Source organism: Ciona intestinalis, chromosome 2 (assembly GCF_000224145.3).
Source record: "Ciona intestinalis chromosome 2, KH, whole genome shotgun sequence".
NCBI lineage: Eukaryota > Metazoa > Chordata > Ascidiacea > Phlebobranchia > Cionidae > Ciona > Ciona intestinalis.
Genome location: NC_020167.2, coordinates 529,768 through 553,461, shown reverse-complemented (window position 1 = coordinate 553,461; position 23,694 = coordinate 529,768). Strand labels below are relative to the sequence as shown.

At 32.7% G+C, this 23,694-nt stretch overlaps 3 protein-coding genes and 1 long non-coding RNA gene across 5 annotated transcripts in view; 1 reads left to right on the top strand and 3 right to left on the bottom strand.

Moving 5' to 3' along the window:
* Positions 1-92: 92 nt before the first annotated feature.
* On the bottom strand, positions 93-6,233 carry LOC100185168. The gene is made up of 8 exons (XM_002130838.4): positions 5,938-6,233; positions 4,484-4,580; positions 3,943-4,018; positions 3,469-3,600; positions 3,102-3,170; positions 2,675-2,699; positions 1,951-2,085; positions 93-541 (listed from the first exon to the last, which is right to left on the bottom strand). The coding sequence occupies exons 1-8, from the start codon at positions 6,095-6,097 to the stop codon at positions 330-332; spliced, it is 906 nt and encodes a 301-aa protein (XP_002130874.1). The 5' UTR covers positions 6,098-6,233; the 3' UTR covers positions 93-329.
* Positions 6,234-6,250: 17 nt separating this feature from the next.
* On the top strand, positions 6,251-6,735 carry LOC113475607. The gene is made up of 2 exons (XR_003397363.1): positions 6,251-6,328; positions 6,532-6,735. It is a non-coding gene; the product is annotated as an uncharacterized LOC113475607 (long non-coding RNA).
* Positions 6,736-7,791: 1,056 nt separating this feature from the next.
* LOC100182801 lies at positions 7,792-13,228 on the bottom strand. 2 transcript variants are annotated; one of them, XM_009859247.3, is made up of 15 exons: positions 13,052-13,228; positions 12,630-12,805; positions 12,028-12,180; positions 11,873-11,946; positions 11,491-11,569; positions 10,910-11,076; positions 10,470-10,629; positions 9,941-10,080; positions 9,469-9,594; positions 9,274-9,419; positions 8,895-9,048; positions 8,742-8,839; positions 8,366-8,408; positions 8,038-8,212; positions 7,792-7,952 (listed from the first exon to the last, which is right to left on the bottom strand). In XM_009859247.3, exons 1-15 carry the CDS (start codon positions 13,175-13,177, stop codon positions 7,811-7,813), a joined length of 1,959 nt encoding a protein of 652 aa, XP_009857549.1. In that variant the 5' UTR covers positions 13,178-13,228; the 3' UTR covers positions 7,792-7,810. The 2 variants fall into 2 exon arrangements, with proteins under 2 accessions (XP_009857549.1, XP_026695729.1); XM_026839928.1 differs by lacking the exons at positions 10,910-11,076; positions 11,491-11,569.
* Positions 13,229-15,243: 2,015 nt separating this feature from the next.
* LOC100175717 (dyslexia-associated protein KIAA0319-like protein) overlaps positions 15,244-23,694 on the bottom strand; it is a gene marked incomplete in the record, with an annotated part of 10,985 nt that continues 2,534 nt past the window's right edge. Inside the window, 17 exon segments of the mRNA XM_009859246.3 lie at positions 15,244-15,873; positions 15,929-16,029; positions 16,257-16,347; positions 16,686-16,808; positions 16,919-17,055; positions 17,355-17,500; positions 17,819-17,977; positions 18,199-18,344; positions 18,785-18,933; positions 19,278-19,429; positions 19,485-19,607; positions 19,867-20,030; positions 20,418-20,526; positions 21,164-21,261; positions 21,449-21,605; positions 21,776-21,894; positions 22,743-22,913. Of these exon segments, the coding sequence (XP_009857548.1) occupies positions 15,575-15,873; positions 15,929-16,029; positions 16,257-16,347; positions 16,686-16,808; positions 16,919-17,055; positions 17,355-17,500; positions 17,819-17,977; positions 18,199-18,344; positions 18,785-18,933; positions 19,278-19,429; positions 19,485-19,607; positions 19,867-20,030; positions 20,418-20,526; positions 21,164-21,261; positions 21,449-21,605; positions 21,776-21,894; positions 22,743-22,913 (2,444 nt within the window).

Sequence of the window (23,694 nt, the reverse complement as noted above, 5' to 3'; positions counted from 1 at the left end):
ATCTACAGGCCGCAGTTTAAGAAGCTCTGCTCTAATTCCACATACATTAAAAAAACATCTCCAATTAAAATTAATCTCCATTAATACCCAAATTCCCGTTCTGCCATCCTTTATTGCTTATATTTGATTCGCTTAACAGATACCTGCTCCCCACAAATACAGTTAAAGGATATCTAACATACAAAATAAATCGATTAAAGCAACATAGTGGCAATCACAGTTGATCACGATTAAGATTTCTTTGCAACATAAACATAAATAATGTGTACTGGCAAACTTCAACATAACATAGCATTGCACTCTCCTGTCTCATACACCACATTGGGAGACTAAGAACTTTTCTTCAACAAAATAAACCCAATGCAAGCAGCTGCAGCAGCAACTCCAATTGAAATATGGGGAATAAAATTTCCAATATTACTATCAGAAGAAATCTGTTCAACGTTATCTTTTATAGAATGATCAACTGTTTGGTGTGGCTCATTGGGAGCATCTTGTGAAGCTACAGAAGCAACCATTTCAAATCCATTACCATCGTTTGCTGCAAAGATTAACATTGATTTATAAATGATATTCATACTTGACAGAAGCCTATTAGCACACATGACAAGTTGTTTACAGATTAAAATATAGGTTTCTAATTATTTCACCTAAAATATTGTATATTGCACAAATAACCTAGCTTTACCCTGCCTGCCCCAAGCCCAAAATTTCACCAAATTTCCTTCAAAACCTGTTTCACAATTTCGCGAAAATAAAATCACTGGAATGCTGATAACTCATCTGAGTCAAGACTATAACTTAAAAGTTATATGAGTTAGGGGAATGGGCTGAGATCAAAACTATATTCGGTGACGTCATTTAACCTAATTCACTGTGGTGAAACAAATGAAATTGTATACCCGCTGCATATCCATCTAGTTCCTATTGGTAACGTTCTATCGTAGCATCATCTGCGCACCGAGGAATTAATTAAAAACCTGTCAATCAACGCTGGCCGACTGCAGATAAAAGGTGGTGCACCGCTATTGGCCACATGCCATCAAAGGTTTATTATAGGATCCAGAATTATAAATTTGACAGATTAAAACGTTGTATTGACGAGTAGATCTAGTTATAAATACGGTCGAATTTAATTCACATTTCGTTTTTTGATACTATACCTGCAGCCAGGCATGTAAAATGTATAAATCGTGATGGTTTCGTTAACTTTTAAATCTCTGGAATCAGACATTGATAAAGCTAACGTTCTGCGAGTGCGGCTATAAAGAATAGTCGGAGTCCGAAAGCTAATGACATCATTAAGGAGAAAAGGCGCCCGCGAACACGTTCGGTTTTAGTCGGACGGAGCCGTTAATCAAAATAACACAAAACATGTGGTTTCTGATCAAACGGACACGTGGTTCACGATCAAAGAAGCCGCAAAGACTACGAGTTCTGTGAATTACAGTGTTACAGATGTAAAATTAATGTAAAAAAAAAATAAACAGCATTTATTTATAACTGTTACAGAAGATTTTGCAATATTAAAATAAAAGATCGTTTTACAATTTTTCACTTTTATTTACCAGATCAAACGCGAAAACCCATTAAGTTATAAATAAATAGGCCATTAAGTAGTTCGCAGGCACTGCGATTCGTTACTTTCCTAGAGTAAATTCCTAACGAATGAAATTTATTTGAAGTGAGTTACGTTACAAACAATGTGAAACCCGCGTGATTGTTGGTTGTAAAATCAAGAATTTTTATATTCATTCGGCCACGAAATTACTGTTTTGGCGCATTTAGTAGTGTCCGTGTGACATTTCATGGGCGATAGAAAGTATTCGGATTCGACCACGCATATTCGGATTCGATCGAATACCAAAAAATGGATCGAACAACGCCGAATAATCGGATCCGGATTCGGCCCATCTCTAATTTATCAGTATTAAGGATGCTGATGGTTACCTTGTTCTAATCTAAGGTTTTGAACATTAGCATCCCCCCCACCAAGCATGTCAATCAATGATGCTGTCATGGGAGGCTTTTCCAATATTTCTGGTGGAGTTGCAGAATCATAACTTTCATATTCATCATCTTTGGCTAAAGATAAAATTGCTTATAACCGCTGCGGTAGTAATACAATTACATGTACGATGTACATGAACTAGCTAACTATAGAAGTAGTATAACATTAGGTGCCTGGGGTGGAACATTAACAAATTTTTAGGATGGGGGTAACTTTTAGAACCCCAGTTTTTACCTGACCTACTCTTTTTCCTTCTGTTAGCTCTGTAACAAGCAGAGCCAAAGTATATTTTGCGTTCACCACATTATTATTGAGGTTCCCTATGTTTGACATCAATGAGAGTGTGTTTTAAAAATGCCCTATTTAAGAAAATGTTACACCTATCACCTATTTAATTTTCATTAGAGCAAGAATTTGGAGGAATCATATTTTCCAACCTAGGTTTTGATAAAACATTATCCGAAATTAAACATTTATAAATTAAATTGTGATTTTGTGACTGTGTACTGATATATGATGTAACAGCCAACAGGATTTAGTCAACTTTTATAATACATACAAATTGATACAACACAAAAGTAATAGGTAATATGATTTTCATAATTATAGCAAACAATCTGAAAATGGTCGACAGTAGGTTTAAGCAGGTTCTTAGTTTCTTACCTAATTGATGAATTTCTTCTTCAATCTGAAAAAGAATTTTCAGAAATTTCAGAAAACTTTCACATTAACTTGATGTTAAATTTAAATGATAAAAACTACTGCCAACGGTTGGCAATTTACAGTTGTGTTTATATTGTTAGACAGAGCCTAATCTATTCAGTTTGTGATAAATATTTACAAGACGTCATAGGCGCCAACCTTTAGGAAAATCAGGGTGCTCATTAGACTATATTCTTGCTTGTATTTTTAATTAATGCAACAATGCCAATTAACATGTTACTAAGACAGTGTATCCATACAATTTACATTGAGTTTCATAATTATTCCAGGCCATCCATACATACCCTGCATTCTGCCTACCCATGTTAGGCTCCTAAGCAAACATAAAGTGGTGAAAGTTGTATAATAAAAAAAAGGTCGATCTTACCCCTGAAGGAACTATGACAATACTAGAAGATATCTCTGATGTTAAATGTGTTGTACGATCAGTGGGTACCTAATAATAAGATGTACAGTTTTTTATATTATTTATTTAGAATATTAGCTCCAATGGATGGCTTGAAAAAATCGCTAACATTTTATAGTAATTACAGTATAGTATCGCACATAATGGTAACACCTAAAAAATGGTTCCTTTTACTAGAGTTATATACTTGCTGCTTTGTTGGTTGCCCAATTAAAGTTTTAATTGCGGAGATTAAAAATATGCTGCAAAAAAATATATAAAATGTCTACAACATGCAATTTATGATTGCTATGCTCTCTTGTTTAATGCTAAAATAATAATAACTTACCCAACCATTTATTAAAATAAAATCCTTTGAAAGATTACGCAAGCACCTGGCACTCATGTCAACAATCTCTTCCATACAAGTGTATTGATGAGACTTAATTACGTCAAACATCAACTGAAGCAACATAGCAACCTAGCAAAATATTAAAAACAAAAACTTTAAATTATAGCTTAGACATGCAGTTCAAAGTTTAAAATAAAAAATTGTCATTGAGTGTCTTGGTCAAGACACATTCGCCCACCATCTTGGAGCAGAGAGCCTTGAACCCATAAGGTTTAGAGGTTATAGGCAGCTCAGGCTTACTAACTAATATTTCATGGCACTAAAATATAAAAAAAGTATAGTATTTATATTTATATTTCATACAACTAAAAGTTTAGGAACAAGTACGCTTTGTTCGTTTAAGGTATTTTACAAAATGGTCTGGGTGAAAATAAATCTCCTAAAGAAAAGCAAAATTAAACCATTTCACACCTGTTGCCATGAGTTTACTTCATCTCCACCAACCAAAGAAACTGCTTCATCGTCATAAACTTTCTGATCTAGGTTTCTTTACAAAACATTTTGAAATTTAATTTTATGAAACAGATTGGTGTGGCTGAGGGTCATTATTAGGTTGATTACATCATACTCTAAGCAGTGACAATGACATCTTGTGTATAAAACAATACCAATTGTCTGCCTTTTGCCTTAATTACCAATGGATCGTTTAACTAGAATTAGATTCAACATTTTTCTGCCAAAGAGGTGATTATGCTGTAAATTACACACCCAAACAAGCAGACATTAAACGTCAACCAAGCTAAATAGTTTAGTGTATCGAAGTATCGGTAAACATCATTTTGCTGTTGATGTCCTTATTTAATTAGAGTATCATCTGTTATCGCTACTTCACCCATTAGAACTTGTTCTTATTACTTATCCAGCTAGATAATATCTTCTAATTAATATGAATAGACCAAGCAATACAGTTAGTAAAACCACTATTTACCAAAACACAACAAAACAAAATTACCTGCTCATTATAATATCTACAGATCTTTTTACCTTCACATCATTTTCCTTTTCACACAATGCGAGATTTCTCAATTTTTCAGAGGCACATAAAAAATCTGATGGAAGTATGTTTTACCAAAGTTAGTATAGACTAAGTTAGAGAACGGCGCTCGTGTCCATTACGAAGCCCACAGGGCCTGAATCGCCTATACAAATGCATGGTCGGCATGTGTTCATTTAGTTCTTGTTTGTGATACAAAGCTAGAAAACATGTATAGCGGTTGTTTTAACATTTAAAATATAATTTCTAATATAAATCTTGTTGGGTACTTTACGTTGGCGATTAAGACCAGCAGCAATCAGCTTAGTTTACATAATAGTATATGATCATACCTACGAATCTACAGAGCCATTCTTTACTACATTTATAAAGCGTTTTCCGATTTCATAAAGACCCGGAACGCAGAAAAGGTAGCTTACTAATTCAAGCAGAGGACCAAAAATAGTAACTCAGTATTGTTTTCCTCAATGTCACTTCGATATTAGGCAAATTTTACAAAGATACCTTAAGTTTCGTTGCGGGTATACATGTTAAGTTTGTGAGCCAAAAACTTAAATCACCGCAATTTACATGCAGAACTGCAGCTAGATACACCAGTTTATGGTAATGTTATGCATTTTTGTTTGTATTTTTATATTTTAAACATGTTCTTTTATGTTTTTGGTTAGTAAACTTGATATTTTCTGTTTTTTTACTCTTTAATCGATTGAGTGTTCAATAAAAGTTGATTATTTTTGCGAGGTTTATTATTGTGATAAGATATAACATTAGTAGAAAGCCATTTTTACGCACAGAAGTGCTTGGTTTTAAAAAAATCGCAATATTTAAACGAAAAACAGCACCCAGCAATGATAAAATGCTATGCCGTGGGCTCCGTAATGGTGGCGACTATGACATCATAGACGCGAGACAATGGATAACAAGACTCGTTGTTTTACAATCGGTTTCCTAAGTTGGTCTATACTAACTTTGTGTTTTACCAAAGTTAAATATAACTTTGGTTTTCTTCATTAAGAATTAAATCATCGCTACGCAGCTTGTTTTGCTATACAGACAACACAGTATCAATGTTTATTACAGAATGAGTTACATTAACATACTCCAGCCCTGATTACCACATATGTAACTTGTATAGAAATGATCTTAAAATGACTGTACAGTCCCTTGCCCAAGGACATATACAGTATATACACAATTGTGACAACATCGAGCCTTGAACCCACTGTCATCTGCTTAAAAGCTCTAATCATTGGGCTACAGTTAAGATTTATGTTTTCATGCATTTTTAAAGTTAATTTTCGACACAAACTCCCAAGTGTTTTGCCAAATAAAAATAGCGGGTATGTGTGAGCCCTGGGGTCACCAGCTAAAGGATTATCCAAATCTACAATTACTACATTATTTGCACTTACGATCTAGGGAAAATTCAAAAGCTTGTATTTCGTTTTGTAGAAATTGTTGGATATCCGATGTTGCTTCTTCCTCCGAGCATGAATGTTTGGCAAACATTAAACATATAACGCGACACTGATCCAGGTATGGTACGGTCGAATCTTCCAACTTCGATGCCATAATAAATAATGAAAACTATAGCTTGATTAAAAAGCAACCAATAAGATTTAAACCGATACCACTACTTATTAGAGACTAACTTTTATAAAAGCACAAAATGTGATTAATTTAAAGAAGAAAACTTTGAAGATGCCCTTTAAAAATCAAACGCGTTGAACTGGTCACAGGGGAATACCGCATAATAAGGAATAGAAGCACAAAGGTTTCTACATATAAGAGAGCAAAGCTTTAGTGAGTAAGCACGTATTAAACTAAAAAGCATACTTTTAATTAACCTTTTTACCCAATGTGTACCGTTTATTTTACCACAACATTTTCTAAGCTCAAACAAATCAACCAGAAGTTACCGACAAAGCGGTTTCAGTCGCCATTGGTGACTAGATAGGCATTATTTGCCTTCACAAACCACTAAACCAAAACTTTTTATGTCACAGAGGATTCTTCACAGTACAGAAATTTCTGATAAATATTTAGATTGGGGCATTATATCGACGATGAAGATGACTGCTTTGAAGATACAAGCACTTCTTCCTCGTCTTAATGTGTGAAAGATAAGCTTGGTTTGTTATCACAGTACAACGATATGAACCTTTATGTAGAGAGTATAAGCAGTAAAAATATTGGATCGGCAAAATAAAGTAAAAATACTTTCAAAAAAGTTTTTATTACAATTACAGCTTTACCTGTCACTGTAGATAAACCTCTGTATTAATGCATCACTGGATAAAAATGCTACACGCTGGTTAACCTAGCCTTTTTAAGGTGGTCAACTTAATAGTATGTGAAAAGAAACTTTCTGTTTTAAACCTGAAAATTTTACATGAAGGTATTGAACAAGAACCTACAGGTTCGTGTGGTTATTTTTTTGTTGAATATTATTGTCTGGTTATAATTATGTAACGCTGATATGATGTGTATAAGAAAGCACTTAAAGGTAACTGCTTTAACTGAGTAGCCACTATTTGGATGTCAAAATTAGCAGCTGTAGGCCTGCACTTAGGTGTAATACTTAATAATGGAAGACTACCATTATGTTTCAAAAATAAGGTTTGCTAACCTTATAAAATGTATTAAAGATTTGTCATATATACTTGTTGGATAAATCATTTGTGAGATCATTCGCATGCAATACATTAATACACTATTACTGTTTTGCACCTACCACCTCGTAAAAGTTAATAAATGTCACTTGTATCCTCATGCCTATCGTAGACCATTGTTAATTGTTTAAAACACGATCAGAATGTTTCGATATTATGTAATAAAGTTCTTCCATCTCCCCCCACCCTACACCATAAGATGAAGAGCAGTGTAAATTAACCTGAATTTTGTATCATATTTCATTAGGGTGGTGGAGAATGGGACACCTTTAGCACACATTATCTAAATATCCTCATCGTGTTTTAAACAATTAACAACGGTATATGGTAGTCGTAAAGATACGGTTTCATAATTTATTGAATGTTCTTTGTTTACCGCCATATGGAACAATAAATTGTTACTACTAAATGGGACGAGAAAAATAGAATAAAAATGTGTCCCATCTTCTCCCAGTCTACTATACAACAATGGCAAGTAAAAAGGTGATGAATGAAATATCTGCAACAAATTTCAACTGGAAATACTATAATGATGTCTTCAACTACCTAATCCACATACTCAAGTCCAGAAATTAATCTAATTACAACACTTTCTGTTACTTCAAGTTGTGGTTTATTTGTTTCTTTTTTCAACCACAAGTTTCAGTAGAGTGGTTATTAGAGCGAGTACTTGTAAAGTAATTGCCAAGTAAAATATATAGGCCAACACACAAGAAAGCAGCGCACCATTTGTGCGGTTTTGAATCCCAGCTTCCCTGAATAATTTTTTTGTAAATTGAAAAATATGCCAGAAAAAAAAATATCAGGTAAAAATGCTCTAGGTTTAACTGTTAGGTTTACCTTTGCATTTCAGTTGGATGAAAAAATAGATTTGCTTCGTTTTCCAGCGCAGTTACAGTTATAATTTCACCAAATTGTACAGCCAATAAAAAGAAAAATGAAAGGATTTTAACTTGAATCTTTCTTTTAATTCCAGGTTTGGGGACCATGATAGGGATTGACACAGAATCATAATCTATTTAATAAAAAAGAAATTAAAAAATGGTTTACATTATTAACATTAATACTTACATAAAAGAAAAATGCAAAATATTATTGAACAAAAATAAATACTTAAATAAAAAAAAGTATTTCTTGGAAATTGTAAAATACCACTAAACAAATTTACCTGGCCATGGATCAGTAAGTGAGATCTTGGTTTCATTATTTATCTAAAAATAATTTAACTTCTTATTATAACATCTTTTTTAGAAACTTGGTTTTAATGTCGAAATTTTGGGTTATTAAACTTTCCAATTATTCCATTTCTCTTATACTCTCCTTACATACGACTTTAAACATTTTTGTTCAACCATCTTTAGAACACAGACCACTAGTGGATATGGTTAAGCTTAATAAATACATTCAGTTACAAAGCTTTGTAACAATTATTTATGAGATTATACACATTTTGTACAGTTTATAGTTTGGCAGCACATTCTTGCGCAGCATTGTCGGACTTTAGAAATCTCTTTCATACCGAATGATACTAACGTCCAACTTACTTGGATATTACTTTCGGGAGTTTTTGTTAAAAAAGTTTCCAAATATGTCGGTTTCGATACAATCTGTTCAACATCCCCTATGGTCCTATTATTCAAATCTATTAAGTATAAAAATTATTATTATAACAGGTTTAACTATGAACACTTTTTTACATGTTTTAGGAGACATCTCAGCTTCTTTACGACACTTTTTTAAGCAACATTTGCAATCATTAAATGAACCGCCATATACATCATTAACTTCTGAATCTTTCTTAAAGTCAAAGCATTCTGCTACAACTGAACAATCATATATTGTGGCATTTTTCTAAAAATAAAATAATTTGAAAAATATTCCATGCTTTTTATACACATGATTATTTAACCTTTAAACATATTGTGTTAAAACTTTTTCTTACCCATAACACCCCTCCCTTAACTCAAAATACTACTTTAGTAAACCAGTTCAAGAAATGTCTTAGCTTTAAGAGCAAAATGCCGTCATCAAAAGAGTCACATCTGGCTCACGTCCCTTGGCCCAGTTCATGCTTACTTGTTGAACTAATCTTTCAGAGTATTGCGAAGAATTTGTAGAAACAGTTCCATCCATACCAAACTTTGATCCAGACATTATATTTGGTTTTCCACCCGCGCTTACATAGTTACTTCTCTTGACAATTTTTCGGTCAGGTTCATCACCTTAAAAATTGGTTTTAACAGAGAGTTTAAACTTAATTTAACATATTACCTTGCAGTACAGTTTGCCCCATTTTGGTTCTTACATACGCAAGGTTATGCAGGGAAATATCGTCTGTGGAACAGTTTGTTATCACCGGTTCCTCTCTAAGCAATCGTTTTGTTGTCATGCAAGTATCTGCCATGGAAATGAATTCTCTGAATTTCTGAAAAAATCTCACGAATGTAATTTACACAAGAAAACTAACATTTACGTAAATACAAGATACACCGTGTGACAATTGACAAGCATTTATATGCAGGGTCAGAATGAGTGTCTATGTGGGTATAAAATAACAAACATTGAAACATACATTGTAAAACAAGATGACAATAGCACATGTAGATTTTACCAACTGTGGCTTTTAAGTAAACCTTAATTAAATATAAACATTTTATCAACAAAACATTATTATATATATTTTTTCATCTGTAGACTTTATAACTAAACTAACAATATCCTGTTGAAGCAAATTCATTCAAACCTTCATATACGCTTTTGCTTTCAAGTGTTCGTAGAATTAAAAAATCAGTTTTGTTATTTTCGTAATCATCATTACATTTCTCCAAGTAGGATTTCAGGAGATTGTCTGTGAAACCTTTGCCACCAATGAACTGAAATAATCTACAATGCAAGAAAACATAAATTTGCTAACTTAACTCCTGGTCTCATGAAGTGTAAATTAATCAAAATGTGTATTGAACCAAGATAAAAAAAAGTGACACCTTTTATTATCTTCAGAGCAATATTTATTCATTTGGCAGTTTAGCAGTGGTACCATAAAAATGTAAATTTCGTTCTTAAGCCACTATAAACCAATAATCACAGTGCTATTAGGACTGTATTCATTGTAATTCATATAAACATAACAAAGTTGCTAAGCTATATGTTGGAAACGTTTTTCAGTGTGATTACATTTTGGTAATTTATTTAGCAGTTTTTAAAGATATAATAAATAATATCATTCATTCCCTCTGAAAAAATTAAATATTATCTTGACAAGATTAATTTACCTCCACCAAATCATTGACAAGGGAATAATAGACAATGAACACGTTAACGACATCCATGATATGGAGACCAAACATGTCCAGTTTTCATCCAACCAATTAGTAGTTCGTTCATATGAAGAAACATCGTTCATGTTGATGTTGAAACTGCAAGCTTGTTGGCCTGAATAATGATGAATGTAACTTGCATTGTCATTATATGTTTCATAAATCCCATGTCAGCTTAGGAGTTACAATGTATCTAACTTTATTGGTGATTGTTTTTGTATGACTGACACTTTAGACTTATGGTTCTTAACCAGTAAATATTTCAAAACAAATTTTGCTGCCTTGAATTCATAAACTCTGAGTTAAGGGCAGGCACGCTAGCCAGTGCCATGACGCCGTAACAATATGTATATTTACAAATATGTAAACCAAACAGCATAAACTAAAAGATATACCATATGCATAGTAAGTTGATATAATTGCTGTGATTGCCAAAACATCAAGACACATCACCAGCATATAATCCAAACAAGAATATTCGCTCCAAACTTGATGCCATTTTGTAGACATGGAAAATAAGTAGTGCTGCCACATGAACTTGACTAATGAATCTTGACCAAATCTAAATTTGTAAATTAACTGTACAATGATTATCATAACTGGTAAGTGCAATCCATAGAAGTAGCCTTTAAAACGAAATCTCATTTTTGAGGAAACAGCATCGCCATAGTAAAAAGAACGGCAAATCTTGTCCCATTTATCTAAACATTAAAAATTTGCTCTCATTCATAGATAAGTACGACAGAACACTATCAGCATAGTATTATCTAAGCTACAGGCAACCACACAAATCAAAATGTCACTGTACTAGTACACCGAAAAAATTCTGTAAGCAAAATGTTATTAAAAATAGAAATTATAACCAATAACCATCATGAGCATTGTACACTATCTTGCTCAGCAAGACTTGCTGTTGGTAAAACTCTAGCGAGTCTAGCTTATCTTATGTTCTCTATCTGCATAATACTATAGTTACTGTTGAATTTCTTCCAAATAAAAAGATTTTGTCTGGCCAGCTTGTAGAATGGCCTTTTCACAATGCTTGGATTTAGCACCTGTGGCAAATTTTTATTGTTCTGTTAAATTAGTCATTCTGTTTTTAAAAAATTAACTACCTACTTACTGATTCTTAACCACTGCTCTCTGTATCAAATGCACTTTTGACTTTTATATACAATTTACACCAACTGGTCATTACCAAAACATAAATTATTCTCTACAAAGTTTCCAAACATCTTTTAAAAACATTAAGGCTAATTTATTATAAATACATTGCAAAAATAGAACAAACAGTTAAACAGAAAAACAAACAAATACATAGGCATTTAAGGCATACATAATATAAATCATTGACTTACCTGTGAAATCTTGTTGCCATGTTCTAATATGCTTTGGCATAAAATCTAGTGCTGCAGAATCATCACAGTTTATTCTAAGCACAGTTTTAATGAGCTATGAGCAGTGAACAAATAACTTACATAGTAAAAATGGAATAGGCCTAAACATAACATACTTTTGGAATTTTCGAACCGCAATATGTGATATGGAAAGCAAATCGTTGCCATCATCATTTGAATTATTATTATTAACACAAGCAATCTCAATGTTTTCCAAATCACCAATGTCCACAGGTAGATAAAATCCAATGTTTACCACTTGACCAGATCTGTAACATAATGTTGGTTCTGTTGTTTATGGTTTTTAAATCTTAAAGTGTATATAATATATATCTATTATATCTATTACATTCGTTACAGAATTTGACATACTAAACTTACATAATAGTCTACTTGGATCAGTAGTTTTCATCCTATTGTGGCAATAGAAAAGTTTTTAACACAAATATACTTTTTACTGAACATATACTTTTAATGGTAACACACGAATAATATAATCGGTTCAAAATTCATCTGCCACCAATTAAGCAAACACGGTAAACTAAATATAAAGCATAAAATGTTGGGGAATTTCATACAAAGGTTGTTGAAAAAATTGTTATGTTAAGTGTTAAGATATTGTTTAAAACAAACAAGTTCTTCACAAACCACTAAACAATCAAAAAATCTATGGGTCGTTCATTGCAGACCTAAAAGGGTGCACAACAATTTTTCTTACTGAAAAAGATTATTGTCAAAATCCCTGAAGTGTAATAATGGTCCGTTATTTTTGGCCCCGCCCAATCGAAAAACCAGGTCTTGTTCCTTGTCATCACAAAATCTTTTATTGACGGTAAAAGAAAAGCAGTAAGCAATGCCGGTTGATTTTGGTTGTTCCAAATAAAAGATTTTGCACTAAAATAAAAAAAGTTGAGTATATTATATTGTGCGGTAACTTGCGGACATGAAACAGAACACACATGTTATATTGGCTGCCATTGTCCCGCCATTTTTTTTGCACACATGACTTTATTCCCTTACATGTGTCATTAAAAAAAGTATATATACATACATATACAAAAAGAATTTTAAAATAAAAATAAATAAATAAAAGAATCTGAAGCTGGACTGGCATCTAAAAAGTAGCAGACCTATATATACCTGTTTTAGTTCTTTGCTGTCTCTTCTATACGCAATATAAGATGATATAAAGTACAAAAATAAAGTGACTACGACCATATATATAATTGCATACGGCCTAAAACCACTTTCGCCAGTTTCATCCATGCTTTAATAAAATTTGCTTTTCATCTGATCAAAGTAATATTTAATAAGTTAGATATGACTTACCGATATACAAGCATGTATAACTAATTTAAGGCAACTGTACAAACTTTACTTTGGATATTCTTTGTTAACAAAACACAATATTCACGGCATAATTTATACAGTTTTAATGCAAAACTAAACTGCAAAATAATCTAGTTTGTTCCCGCGTTGGTGACAGACGACAATTCAAAACCAAGTTTATGTAAATGAGATGATGTCTATGTTCATTTTGGGTACATGAGTTATTTTATTACTACCAAAGTCCAGATAAATCACTTTAAATTTGATTATTGCGCCATAGTTTAATATAACGACTTCTTCTTTATTAAACTATAATTGCACGTTTCGCCCAGAGCTATAGAAATATATAGGTGCTTTTATGACTCTGGTTTTGCCTTTTTTTACTTTTATTGCTAAACTTTGAACGGTTTGCTTTTAATTTAATAATTTATACATCAGGCACTATTCAAATATAAAATACTGACTTATGAAAGAAGTGGCTTGTTCGAAAAAACAGTGTAGCAATACCCAACTTAAATGTAAACTCTATCATTAGTTTTTTTCATCAATTTTTTGTTATTACAAGTTGATATGCAGACATTTGTAGGATATATATTTATCAAATAATGTTCGAATTTTACCCATTATCGTTCAAACAATACCTATTTTTCATACAATAGTGTAATGTGGGTAACATGTAAAAAACTATAGCAGTAGGACAAGAAAAATAATGTTTAAATTTAGTTTTTAAAGCGTACAGTACCATTTTGTGGTATTTACGTGTATTCCTAATAATAAATTCACTTGTTAGTCAAAATTGACAAGGATTTTTAACTGTCTGGTCTTATCCTGTGTGTTTTCGAAATTGTAAAATTTCACCTGTTGTGCGGATCGCTAAATAATTCCTCGTGTGTTTTAATATATTTTGGAATTGTTGTCAATAAATAAAGAAATGATAGTACTAATTAGTGGTGTCACTTAAAACCCGTAATGTATTTTAATTTTGAAAATATTGGGTAATACGGGCTTAAGTTTCCCATCTTCCCCCAATTTACTACATCTGACTTTTTTATTAAAGTGCAAAATATTTTCGACCAACCTAATGTAACTTAGTTGACATAAGTTGGTTATAGTTTATAAATTATTATATAAATGGGTGAATGTAACGTATACAAAGGGGTATAATAGTAGCGTGCATTGAATTCCTTATCTCACTAAGACGCGTTCTTTCAAATTCTGAGGCATCAATATACCCGTAGTTTCGACAGATCGTGTGACTGAAAAATGTGTTTTACTTGTTTCGGCGCGAGCTGGGAATTGATTATTATGTATACACAGTTCAAAAATAAAATTCACATAACGACCTACGTGTCAACAAAAACAACTGTTCGACGAACAAGAGAGCTCAGCTCTAACAAAAGGACACGTAACAAAATAAGCACAAACGTAATTACTCCCTTTTACAATCACGGTATATTAAGCTTTACTAACAAATCAAAAACAATTAATAAATCGCAGGTTTCGGTGGTTTTTAGTAACCGAAACTCTGAGAGGGCGCCATGGCCACGCGGGTATTACAAGTTGATTAATGGGAAGTACTAGGATTGGGTAATGTGACGTCACTTTAGCGTCGAGTTGCAACAATTTCATACTGATCACGTTTTTGTGCGTTAGATTAATTCCAGCTTTTTTATATTTGAATGTTTGATTTATATGTTTTCCTGCTGTAGGATTTCGTTTATAAGACCGGTCGTTTGTGTTGAAAATCTCAAGCTGGCATAATCTAGTATGTACTATTGTCCAATCGAAAAATAATAACATAGTGTATTTTTTATAATATTTTTATTATAATTTACATAAAATTATAACACCTATATTTTCAAGAAGTAGCTTTATTTATTGCTTTAGAAACTAGTTGCGCTGCACTTTTCCTAATGAAAATCCTATGCATTGTTGCGCGGCCGATATTTTGTTACTTCAGCGTTTTTTTACGAAAACCCGGACTTGCATATAATGCACCTGCACATCTTCAAATAAAATGTATTGATTTAAACAGTACATAAATATTCTTTGTTTTATCGCATTTTAAATTGCCCTTTCAATCTCTACGACACAAAAACAAACAAAAAACAAGGGCAATTTTGTAGCAAAACAAAAGTTGAATAAAACTTCGGTGAGAATTATTTGAAAACAAATCCTGAAACAAGTGAAATAGTATACATTTTTAGCATGGACATTTTTTCGGTTGCACATAAAAGTATATCACAGCATTATTATTATTATATACAACACAAAACAATAATATTAATATAAATATGTGAAATAAAACTTTGTTAATAATAAAGTAAGTCATTTTTATAAAATCTCTTTGGCAAAATCGTTTTGATCTAAAGTCATTTGGTGATCTCCATCTAAACCAAATCCATCAAATGAATTATCAGAGTTATCTTTATCTAACAACTCATCTTGAAGCTCTACTAAAGTTTTTCGTTCTTTGACTTGATTCATTTTATGATTTGAATTTTTTAATCGTCGTCCCTTGGGTTTGTTGATTAATTTACGTTTTTCAAAAACTGTTTGGTCCTCATTGGATGATGAGGTCATACTTCTCATTAAGCTTGTAGTTTTATTTCTTCCTGTTTTCTTGTAACCATCTGCCAAGAATAAGGTAAGTCTAACTATTTTACAAATCCAACAGGGTAAACATACTTTTACGTTTGTATCCATTTGAATTGTTTTTTGAGGAAGATTTTCCGTTCTCTAGTAAAATGTAATTTTTCTTTTTTGAAACCCGATTTTGTTTTCGCCTTCTAAAAATTGAACAAGTTGTATTAATTAGTAGATCCAAATTGTGAAAAATAATCGCACAAATCCTGTAACTTAATTTAAAATTTTGTTCATAAATACTTAGGGCGAAAATTATTTTTTAAGAGGTTATATTTTCGTTACTCTGACACCAAAAAATATGTTATGTACCCCACCAAAGAGTAATGTATGTTTAAGTCTAAAACAATCAAGAAATTATTGCACATTTTACCTTATAAAGAAGCATGTAATAAAATATAAAAGAAGACACACTCCAATAATGATGATTAAGATCACAATAACCACGTATAGAATGCTCCAATCTGTTGACAATAAACTTTTGTGGTTTATTAATGTTTAGCAGAACTTGGGTGTCCTCCACAAACGAGAAGATTGCGAAGCTACTATATTCAAACAACTGTATTCACTGTGTTAGTTGAGCCATACACAAGTAACACAACAACAAGGTTTTATACAAGACTAAACAAAATTACATTCTCTTTTTAAAATACCATAAAGTAAGCCATCAACAAGGTGCATGAAACATAACACTTGTGTTGTTATGTTTCATTCCACACAAAAATAAATAAGTTACATTTATTTGTCATTATAAAATTACTAGGAATACAAATGTAATTTCTGTATGGCAAAAAGAACCTACCACAATTCCGCTTTCCATCACCAAAATAAACCCGGAGAAAATCTTGCATCCAAAATACATCACACTGACATTGCTTTGAACCAGAATGACATTTCCCGTGATTGGAACATTTGTTTTCACAAACTGCCAACATTTTAAATAAAAAGGAGTTTAATATTTATTTTATATGTATTGTATTGAATACGTATGAGTTCTCAAATAAACTCACTTTTGATATGTAACATTAAACTTACTGTAAGTGTCCACCAATAATACTTCAACATCAGATACTGTACTACTGGAGCCAAATTTGGAGTTCAGTGTCTCTACAACATTTATGGCTGACAAGAATGTCCGGTCTGGTCGCTTGGCAGTAAATAACACCACAATACTACAAACATAAAAATAAAACACTTATGTTGTAGACCTTGTGGTACATACATCTCATGTCTACTTATGATCTAGCAATAGCTTTGTGAACATACAGCTTTATTTTGTTTAGTAGTATCTCAGATAGATGAATGTAATAAATATCAGGTGTGTGAAACAAAACACCAGTGTTGTAACAACTGTTTGTTGCATCTAACGCAGGGATACCTGTTAATAGCTTGTACACACCGAAAAATGTGAGACAAACATCGGTAATAAGAATTAGTTTTAAATATTCAGTACAAACACAGAAACACTTACTGTCCTGTGGAATGTATTGGGTAAACAGAATGAACAATCACTTCTGGTTTTCCAGATAATTCCAAATAAAGTTGAACTTGCTCAATAACTTTTTGAAGTTGAGCAAATGTAAATGTTTTCACTGGCTGAGCAATGTGAAGTTCAACCTGAAAAACACAAGTTATTTAATCTTGCTGTGGTTGCTAAACATACTGTGGGCATAAAACGTGACAGGGTAACTGAAGTAAAACACAAATGTTTTATTGTGCATTATATGCGGTGACTTTATACAACATATGCATGTCTCTAATTACAAAGTGAGTGATTGGCAATTTAGTTTTTTTCTGTTTTCTATTTTGGAAAACCTATTAGTTAGGTTGGAGACTTGAGCGAAATTCGACGTGTGTTTCGCATAATGATGCATGGCAAGAGTGGAAGCAGCATTATGCTTCGGACCAGGAATTCGTTAAAACATCATGGCTTACCAAATAATTAAGTGATGGATTTTGTGCAACAATGACATTTACTTCTTTTGATGCCTCTCGTCCGCGTTTATTTTTAACAGTAAGTTTAAATTTATATTTTCCTTCCACAAGACCAGACATTTGTAGAACTGCTGTTTGGTCTGTATTGTTCAGAATATGCTGCAATGTAAAATTAAGGTTTGTAACAAAACTTTTTTAACATTTAAATTTAAAATTATAACTGCAATATACAGAGATAAGATGAACATCATGCTAACAACTTGGCTTCCATTTTTATATTTTAAAGCTTCTTAAATCATAAAATCAAGTTTAACAAAGGATGAAAAGACTTTACCCTCTTATTACAGGCCATGTTAGTCACAATAACCAATAATACTTACCCCTGCTGCAGGACTTGATGGGTCAAGTTCCCAAAGAAAACTTTGAATGCCATAATCATCAACCACTCTACTGCCATCAAGTGTTACTGCATTATCAGGTAACGTAAGGTGAAGATCATTTCCAATATTAATCCTTGGTGGTTTCTCTGTTGAAGGTAAAAAAACATCTGATGTCTTTTCTGGGTGTAGAGGTCATTAATTTATTCATGCTGTTACTACCGTGTCCTTGGGCAAGACACTTGAGGTAATTGTTCCAACACAACTTTGTCAGTTGTAGATAAAAAAAACAATCATCCACAAAGTTACCAATGTGGTAACTCTTAAGCGGGCACAGGGTGTATGAAACTGAAAACCAGTGTTATAACAACTGTTGTTTTCCAGCCAAGCAAGAATAGAGTAAATTATATTCATTCAGAAAGTAGTGTGAACAATTTTAATACTTCAGTGTATTATATGGCGGTTATTTTACTATAACTTTTCATTCGGTGCTCGCGTATTACACAAAAACATTTTGTAATTAATTGGTAGCCAAAAACTATTTTGTTTAAGAAATTTAATATGAGTAAGATCAAATAAACCAAACTACCTGGTGTAATAACTATATTGACAGTGTCTGAATCCTCCAAGCCTCCACTGTCATGCACCGTGAGTTTGAATTCATATGTTCCAGCTTTTGTTAAACCAAATACTTTTGTGACTAATTTCCCAGGTTCAACTATGGTTGTTGCAGGACCACTGTAGTAGAAACAAAGTTATTACAACTCGCAACGTGGTACAGTGACGAGATTGCTGGGTTCTAAGCAAGTGAAAATGCATTTCAGGCTCAATGTTGCAACTATTGTAAAAAGCAACCACAAAAGTGCATAGTTGGTAACTTGTGAATAGACACCCAAACAATATCACAAATTGCACACAAATCAAAACAAGCTGACTGTGGCCTATTACAAACCAAACCCCTAATTTGAAATTTAATATTGTGATATGCCACCAAAGAAAGATTTCCGCAGCTGGTGCAGTCAACAGCATTCATTTAAAAAAATTTTTTATAAAAGACAACGTACATTTATTTCCATAATTACCTAGTTTGCAGCCACTCTGAAGAAGTAATTCCCTTGTCATCACTGCTCATAGTTCCATTAAGTGTTGCTTCTGATGACTCTTCATCTTGAGCAAGAGGGGAAATAATTTCCTGTGCGGTTCCAGCATTTGCGACCGGTGGGTGATTTGATTCCTTTTAAAACAATGTTAAAACAGGAGTAACAACTTGTTTACGTCAAATAACATACAGGATGAACTATAACTGATACAGTTGCAGTGTCAGACTGTTTAGCACTGTCAGTGACAACAAGTTGAAACTTATATTCCCCAACTTCAAGGTTTGATAGCAGAAGACATTCAGATCTTGAATCCTTCATAAAAAAACAAAATCAAAATTATTAATAACAATAATTGATCAACAAAACTGTAATACCTTTAACACATGACTGTAATTAATATTTATCTCAATAAAATAGGATAAAAGAAATTGTATATGTTGCATATAATTTATAAAGTAACATTATATAGGTAATATACTATGTCAATACTTCTATATTAGTAAAACCAGTGTAAATGTTAAATAGGATAAAAAAGGATGAGAAGTTTATTTCAAATAAACCAAGAGCTCACTTGCAAGTCCACAACTTGCTTTGGACTATCAGGACTCAACGACCATTCATAACTTTCTATCCCCCAATCATCCTTGCTTCCATTACCACACAACACAGCACTGTCTTGGGGTAATGTAATTAATTGTTGTATCCCTGCATTTGCTATTGGTTTGTTGTCAATTTCTGTCGGCAATAACAACAAAAAGATTAAGACAACTACATCAAAAACACTTTTTTTAATAAATCAACTATTTAAAACTACAATTCCTTATTGGTTTATTTAATTTGATGAAAGAATGATCCTGTTTATGCAAATATCCAAGTAACTTTCCTGGGTTTTCTTATACACTCTGCCAGACAGTTTGTATAATTCATATCCGGGTTACTGGATTGGGATAATATCTTGACTTGTCCAACACATACAAACATAAACCACCATAGTGGCAACACCAAGCTTCGAACCCAGTATCCCTCTATGAAGCTATTTAACTACTATGTCCCAGTGTTGCATAAATATTTACAATCGGTGTTAAGTTATACATATATCTAAAAATAGAAAACTAAATATACTTTTGTTAACGAGGATATGAGCAATGGTTGAATTTGTGCGACCATCCGTGTCTGTGACGGTTAGTTTGTATGTGTAACTACCAGCTATCAAATGTTCAAGCTTTAAAATCTGAAACATAAAATATTCTTAAATATATGCAATTAAACTATTTAACCTCCGTTAGAAGGCTTCTTATTGTGGTGAAAGGAGCTTAGATGTGCATAAACTAAATAGACATCTCGCGTGGGTTTATAACGACCGAACACAACTTTTATATTCACCAACGTCTGATGTCATACAGAGCATGAGTTATCTAAACACACTTATTCAATCATTTGGTTATTTTCCTAGACCCTGTTTTTTACGCCAAAATATACACATCCAATACATGTGGTAAAGGGAAGCATTATTTTAATGTTGAATACATTTGCGTGTGCAAGGTTACTTGAAACATTTTAGCAGAAAATTTGGCTGTTTTAAAAGTGTACGCAGAAGCAATTAATCTTGTGTATTTATGATGGTGACAGTTAACCTTATGACCAGTAAATTTAGGGGTGGCCCTTATTATAGATACTATTAGCAATGTACCTGGTTGATCAGCATTTGTTACTATAATTGACTCAATTTATGTGTTTTATAAGCCAACTTATGATGGAATGCGATTAAATATTACAATTTTAGTTATTATGTAACCACCAACAGCTTCTATTTAATTTGAAACGTTTATGCGTCTGTCACAGATAGAATTAAACATTAAGTAACCTACCCTGCCATCTTGTAATGTATTTTCCCCTTCATCACTTTGCAAGGGTCCTTCAACAAGTTTCCAATGATATGAGACGATACCATCATCATCTGATGACTCTGTGTAAAGATAATATTTGATTCATGTATTCATGTGATGCTCAAGCTTAACTAAAACCTAAGCATGCAAAGCTTTAAAACACACGTACAAAAAATTATGGTTTATAAATTATAATGCTGCATAGCAAAACGATAAAAATCATTTTAATTTTTAAAAAATGATCACAAAAAGATAGAAAAGTTATACTTGAGCCATCTAAAACAGTTGCATCATTAGGAAGTGTAAGGATTTGATCAGAAGATGGTGTTATGACTGCTAATGGTGGTTGGTTTATTCGAGGTGCTTCTAACACAGTCACATTCACAAATGCTTCACCATATCTGTTTAAATCTGTTGCTATTACCTGGAATAAAAGAGTCATGTATGACTGGTTTCAAAGAAGGAAATTTCTAAACAGTTTGATTAATTAAGTCATTGAAGCTTGAAGGTATATGCCATATGCTCCTCAGTTTAGAATAGTAAGGGACCTGAGGGTACTGGTAGGAAAGTAATTTTAACATAACAAAATGTCACCTTGAACTTATATTTTCCCGCCGTGAGTGAACTAAGTTTCAATGTACTGTCTTGCTTGCCTGCCTGCATCCCATCAAAATCAATGGGATTATCAATCAATTTCCATTTATATTCAAAGCCTATAAAAAGGAAAAAGAAAAACTGCTTCAGTAAACTACAGCAAAAAGTCTTTATACCCAAACACAAGAGCTGTAATAAAAGGCATTCTACAACATACTTTGTAGGTCGCAGTCGTACTACCATAAAAAAAAGATTTACCGCCGTAAGTAGTCACCTGAAAGAATTAGTTTACTTTTAGTAAGGTAAACAGCCTTAACGGTTCGGATTAATTATAAACATTAGAATGAAATTAATGTTTCAACTCCAAAAACCAGTGATGAAATTTCAATTATTTTAAAAACTCCCTTTTATTGCCTTATTAAAAATAGTTCATGTTGCAAACAAAGAATATTTTTGTCACAATTGAAATGGATTTGAAACAAAAGCAGTAGTTTTGTAAGACAAAAGATTTTAATTTGAGCAAACAATAAACTCAATCTTCATATAACATAATATTTAAGTTGTTCTGAAACACAAACAAAATCGCAAGCTTTACAAGAATACAGGACCTGATAGTACAAAGTCCATAGATCAATGTATGAATATTAGTCAATGTATTCAGTATACTATGATAAATAGTTTGTATTATGTAGTCCTACCCTGCAAAATTATATTTATTTTTTTACCAAATATTACAGAAATATATTTTAGTTCTTTTAGCCAACCCCCCCTCCCCCATAAACACCTGGCTAAACTTTTTCTAACGATAAAGATCCCAAAGAATGGCAACCTTATACGGCCTTCACTTATAGTACAAATATCTAATATCATAATATTCAACACAACTTTTTCTACACACAGGTCTTACTACAGCAAAATCAAAGGCTTCATTTTAAATGTATAAGGTTACATAACAGCAAAAACCAACCAACTACTGGGTTTCCAACCGCTTGTGCTGTAAGTTCTACTTTATCTTGAGGTAGTTGAATTTCTTTATTCCCGCTTACTATAACCACAATTTCACGATCTTGGCGAGTGCTTACTTCCGTTTCACTCGTTATACTTGGAGTTGTTGGTGGTGGAAGTGTATGAGGTAAATCTAAGCATATATTGGGCATTTATTTATCATACATTTGTGATAATTAAAACTAAAAGCTTATTTTAAGACTATTGCTGCCAGCCTAATATATATATATCCAAATCTCATTTTCTAATTTTATTTATTTAAAAAATCAGTCACTCGTCTAGCTATATTATTGTATTTATGTGGATAACAGACAAGAAGATAAGTAAAATTCCAGGTTGTTACCAGGGGCGCAACCAGGGGGGCTGTTTTGCTGTCATGACAGCCCCCTTTTCCGCAGACACGCACGCAGCCAGAAAGTGCTAAGACGCACACACACGCGTTGCATTCAATATTAAATTCGTTCGCTTGGAATTGGAACAATTTTTCGTTCAATTGTTACGTCACTTGGTCTATTGCAACGTAACTATTAATTATGACGTTTCATAATAAAACAATCTGGAGGAATGTGCCCACTGCCCAACCAACCACGACATCGAAACATCGTGTATGAGCGTCATATTTTTACGCTCTGCGCCGGTCTAGGAAATAAAGGAAGACGCATGCGGTAGCATACATTCCACACCTAACAAACGAAGCAATCGTTATGAATTTATTCTCGTGACAAGTGACGTAATGAAACTCTGGTTCTCTTGCGGTGACAACGAACGACTCTGTCTAAGCTCGGCCGGGACGATACTTTGTAATATCATATTACAATTTCTGTTGGCTCTAATTTACTGATAGCCTCGCTACTTGCTCGTATATTTGCACCAATTCAAATTCACATAATCGCGGTTTATCTGCATTAAACCAG